The sequence below is a fragment of the Dermacentor andersoni genome, chromosome 1 (assembly GCF_023375885.2).
Source record: "Dermacentor andersoni chromosome 1, qqDerAnde1_hic_scaffold, whole genome shotgun sequence".
Lineage (NCBI taxonomy): Eukaryota > Metazoa > Arthropoda > Arachnida > Ixodida > Ixodidae > Dermacentor > Dermacentor andersoni.
This window is the reverse complement of record NC_092814.1, coordinates 98,266,368-98,270,993: the sequence shown is the minus strand read 5'-3', so window position 1 is coordinate 98,270,993 and position 4,626 is coordinate 98,266,368. Positions and strand designations below refer to the sequence as shown.

Below are 4,626 nucleotides of genomic sequence, written 5' to 3'. Positions count from 1 at the left end.
CCCCCCCCCCCCCCGCCTCTTCAGGCAGAACCGAAACTTTTAGCGTGAACTCCGCGTGCTTTGCAGTTTTTTTTTACAATAAAGTGCATTTCGTCAAACGAAGCTTGCTTGGCGGATAGATGCTAAATTTAGTAAAAACCTTATGACAGGCTTCGCAACTGCTCTGCTCTAGAGTTGCATGTAATACTGTTGGGCTCAAGAAATTTTTTTCACAGATTTTAGCTTTTCACATTCTATGCAACGTTCCGCCCTCACATACGTTTGCTAAATTATCAACATACACCACTGATGGAAGTGCAGAGTCATTTCCTAAATCCCCGAAGCACAGACTACTCGGTAGTGAAAAAGTTTTATTGACACGGACCTCGATGGAATGTGACCAAGCTTTCATGATATTGTACTTTTGCTATGACTTCATTACAGAGTGATAAAAGAAAAAGCCATCGTCAACATTTGTTCAACCAAAAATGAGTAGGCAGTAACGAAACTAAGACATACTTGCTGACTAGTAAGCTCTAACAGCCCATTTTCTCACAAAATGAAGTATTTGACCACAAATGCAATATCCACTAGTAAAGGTTGTTCAGAAAACAAGTCAAAACAAGACATTACATAACAGGCTACAACTTGGTTACAGGTAGCTGAGTTGACAAGGTTCTTCAGCACTGTTAAGTTAAAACAACAAAAATCTTTGATTCAAAGAGATCTACGTCATTGCAGTATAATTCTATATGAAAGTACATGCACCAGGACACAAAACAACTCGGTGAACGGCATTTTAGTAAACAATCAAATTTTTGTCCATTAATGCATCCACTTTACTGGTTGCCATGCCTCTTTCCTGCCATTAGCAACACTTCCATGAAACCCATATGTTAAGATGCACATGCATTACAGTTGTGAAAGCAATTAGCGCAACAAATAAAAATGGCCTTTTTTTTTTACCTGGAGCAGGCCACAGTGAAAATACCACATGAAGGAAGGAAGAGAGAGAGTTTTTAAAAGATGGATTCCACAAATTCAGCATTACTGAGCACTTGCCACAGCAGCAAAGTGACCATGGCATTCAGGTGCTGAGCACAACGTTGGAGGTTCGATCCTTCGCTGCATCTTGATGGGTGTGCAATATGAAAACATTTGTAAACGAAGTGTTGGGTGCAGAATAAAGAGTGCCAGGAGGGCAAAATTATTCTGCAGCTGCTCACTATGGTGTCTCTCATAGCCAAGTAATGGTTCTGAGTCGTCATGCCCGTCTGCAATCATTATAAAGTATGGCTAAGTAAACCTTCACAATAAAATGAAGTTCACCGAGTTGACCACACTGCTTCATCCTGTGTTAAGCCAACTTGAGCAATTCACACCTTATGAAGCAAAAACAGAATGTAGTAGCTCCACAAATTTTTCTTTGATCATTCTACTACGGTTTCTTGACAGCGGTGTTCTAGAAGTGCCACCACATTCATTTAACAACGCATATAGTTCTGTAGCAATGCCTGAGGGTGGGCTTCTAAGGAGGCCTGTATACCGACCGAAGAGATTTCCCAAAAAGATGTTCTTGCAAATTCGCTGCAAAGAAGAATTGAATACATGGTAAAGAACCACATATATGCAAGAGGCCACACACACACATACACAAAAAAAATGCAGGCAGACCATGCAATTGATTGAAAATATGCCAAGCATGAATTTACTAAATTTTTTGCCTTTAAATAATAAAATCTATGTGGTGTACGGCTGCAGGCAAGTTATGGCATTGTGTCCTTAACCAAAGCGAAGTGATCCATCTATAATTAAGTGTTAACATGACACAAACAGCCATATGCATGCCTTGCACAATAAGGCATGTTTTCGTGCGGTGTCAACTAACAAATCTCAATAAATAAATACATGATATTAAATACATATTCACCTGCAGGTTGCTATTGAGCACAGCAGGGTCACACTGGCCCTGTGCATTACAGCGACCAGCACAATCGAAGAAATCACAGTCTCTGTCAACTTCACAGTGTCCTGAACTGGCAATGTTTGCTTGCACGGTCGAATGCAGTCCGAAAGCATCTAAGTCGAGCATCTTAACGAGACCTTTCGCGTCGACACCAAAATGGCTGGACTTCATATCGCACTGATGAATTTCTTCTCCCATCGCGTTCTCCAGCACATCCAAGGTCTTCAATATACGTAGCGCTATCATGGCACGATCCTTAAAGCCAAAACCAGAGATATCACTTCGCTCCGGTGACAAACGCGTTTCCAACGATGACAAGAACTCCACAGCATACGCATGACCACATGTTCCAAATATTTTTGGGACCACACCAAGGCCCTGAAGCGCCAAATTAAACAGGTATTCTGTTTGCTGGAGCAGCGCGTACACACTGTTCATTTCAGCAATGCTAAATTGTTTGCCGTAAAATGACTCGACCCACGTGAAGTTGCGCCTAAAAATATAGTTGATTTGCGCGTTTACCATACGGATGAAAGTGTCATTGTCTGGATAGTGACTGTTCCTGCTTCCATCCTTCCAGTAGACAGGTTCCAAAGCTGTAATCAGCCGTTTCTTCGCTTTTACAACAATAGGCTCGAAGTTCCATAGTGCAGTGAAGACAATGTCTTTGCCGATGTGCCGACTCTGACACTGGATCTTCGATATCTCTCCCGAACAGAACTGGGCGCAAAGGTTGCCGGTTATTTTGCCTTTTCTGTAAGCATCGCACTGGAAAAGAAAAAGCAATAAGTTGGCTTACGTTTAAAAGTATGTCACATTGTGTACTTACGATATTGTCCAAGAAAGCTTCTATATCGGAGTTTGCGCATCCCGGAAAAGACAGCTGAGCTAGAAAAATAAGCACTCCGACAAATATCAAGACACCAAGTATTTTCGCAGTTTTTGCCGATCGCCGTGGTCTAAAAATATACTGCAATGCCTTCATGAACAAAGCATGTTAGCGTGCATTTCGTCAGAACACGATAGGGTGTACTCTCATAGAATTAAGAACCAACTGTACTCTTTTGACATAGCGGATTACCGTGCACAACGCGGAGAAAATCGCCACTGCCGCCACCATCTGGAAACGAAGAACAATCACAAAAGTACGAAAATCCCACACGTTGATGATGATAGTTCCATAGAGAAAGAAAAAAAAGTGAAGAGTGGACACTCCCATACACCCCAGCGGCCCAATCGACCCTAGCGCGCCTGACGGTTGGTGAGAGCAACTGGCCTGCACTTCCTGTTTCGGTTTCCCTGGCGCAAAATTTGGATTACCCCGCGTAACCGACGCTAGGCCGTAGCGGAAGCTTGTCATTTCAGTCCACTTTTCGTCAACCAAATGCCAACGCTTTTATTTGTCGATTTGGTTTAGCGATTCCCTATTTTGTCGAGTTCAATATTTATTGTGAATTGAGGTCGTGACGCAATTTTTATTTCGATTAAGTTATAACAGATGGAGATGGAGGTAATCATAATTCACTACGGCTGTATCCATCGCGCTTGTCTTCTGTGTTTTGGTACAAGCGGTCATATGTATCGAAGAGACAGAGTTTCCTGAACGTTTTTATTCCAAGGCAAGATAGGCTACTTCTAGGTTCTGCCCTTTCTCTATGATAGTTCCTTCTAGTGCCCTCGCTCGCTTCGGTCGGACGGCTAGCCAAAGTTAGCAGCTACAGCTCTGAGGCGCCAAGCTAACTTGCAACAACGTTTGTTCGACGTTCTAAAAGGCTCCGCTCCCTCAGGCATAAAAACCGGTGCTTGTAAGGATAACTGAAATGATACAACCATTAAAAGAAAAGGTGGTGAGATGAGCAGTAACGCGGATGAAGTTTCATTTGAATAAAAGTACTATTATTTCGTTTACTCGTTCTTCGCTACGATCGATCACTTTCTATCCCCGTGGAAATAGATCTAGATGCGTGGCAATATCCTTAAAGAAGAGGATGTTCTTGATCGTGCACGCTGTAGTGCGCAATTTTGATGCACGCGGGTGCTTCTTTTAAAGCGAATAGCTTTCCTTGGCTCTTTCGCCCTTCGTGGTCGCCAGCCGGAATTTCCCCGCTTAGGGGACATGCTTTCGCGCCACTATAGGGCGCGTTCGTCGCCGGGCGTCAACTAGCACTTTGAGACGCATGTGCTACCGGGCGAGAGTTTATGGCCTCTGAAGCATCACACACAGCGGCCATGGTTTAGATGCTATGGTAAGTTGTCGCGTTTCTGTGTCGCAGTTCGCAGTTTTCGCAGACTTTGTCGCGTTTCTCCGTGCACGGAGGAATAGATGCCGATATTGTGGAGCCAAGTACAAATCGTCTGGGAAGGCCGGATATGCAAAGAATTAGCAGAAATTCACCGAGGGCTGAAGTAAGGATGCCCTCTGTCTTCATTGTTGTTAACTCCATGTTAAGTAAATAGAAAGACGACTGGAAAATAGTGAACTTTAGGCATTTGCAACAGAGGGCCCGGAGCTGATGTATGCGGACGTGCTACTAGTGGACAATGCAGGGCATTTACAGATTTACTAATACGTGTGACAATGAGGAATTATGATCTTTAATGAAAATATGAATAATGACGTCGTATCAATTCGACAGTAAGTCATAACTACAGACAAGCAATATATAATATGCACGCCTAGG

The 4,626-nt window shown here is 43.1% G+C and overlaps 1 protein-coding gene across 1 annotated transcript; it reads right to left on the bottom strand.

Moving 5' to 3' along the window:
- Nucleotides 1-333: 333 nt before the first annotated feature.
- aln (divergent protein kinase domain 1C) lies at nt 334-3,090 on the bottom strand. Its single transcript, XM_050193164.3, has 3 exons — nt 2,775-3,090; nt 1,910-2,713; nt 334-1,566 (listed from the first exon to the last, which is right to left on the bottom strand). Exons 1-3 carry the CDS (start codon nt 2,928-2,930, stop codon nt 1,363-1,365), a joined length of 1,164 nt encoding a protein of 387 aa, XP_050049121.1. The 5' UTR covers nt 2,931-3,090; the 3' UTR covers nt 334-1,362.
- Between the last annotated feature and the right edge of the window lie 1,536 nt (nt 3,091-4,626).

Bases quoted from the DNA above. Each gene is read 5' to 3' on its own strand.
- aln (XM_050193164.3), bottom strand. From the start codon at position 2,930: ATGAAGGCATTGCAGTATATTTTTAGACCACGGCGATCGGCAAAAACT. The intron at 2,714-2,774 runs GTAAGTACACAA...TTTCTTTTCCAG, and splicing joins AAGCTTTCTTGGACAATATC to TGCGATGCTTACAGAAAAGG. The intron at 1,567-1,909 runs GTGAATATGTAT...TCTTCTTTGCAG, and splicing joins TGCTCAATAGCAACCTGCAG to CGAATTTGCAAGAACATCTT.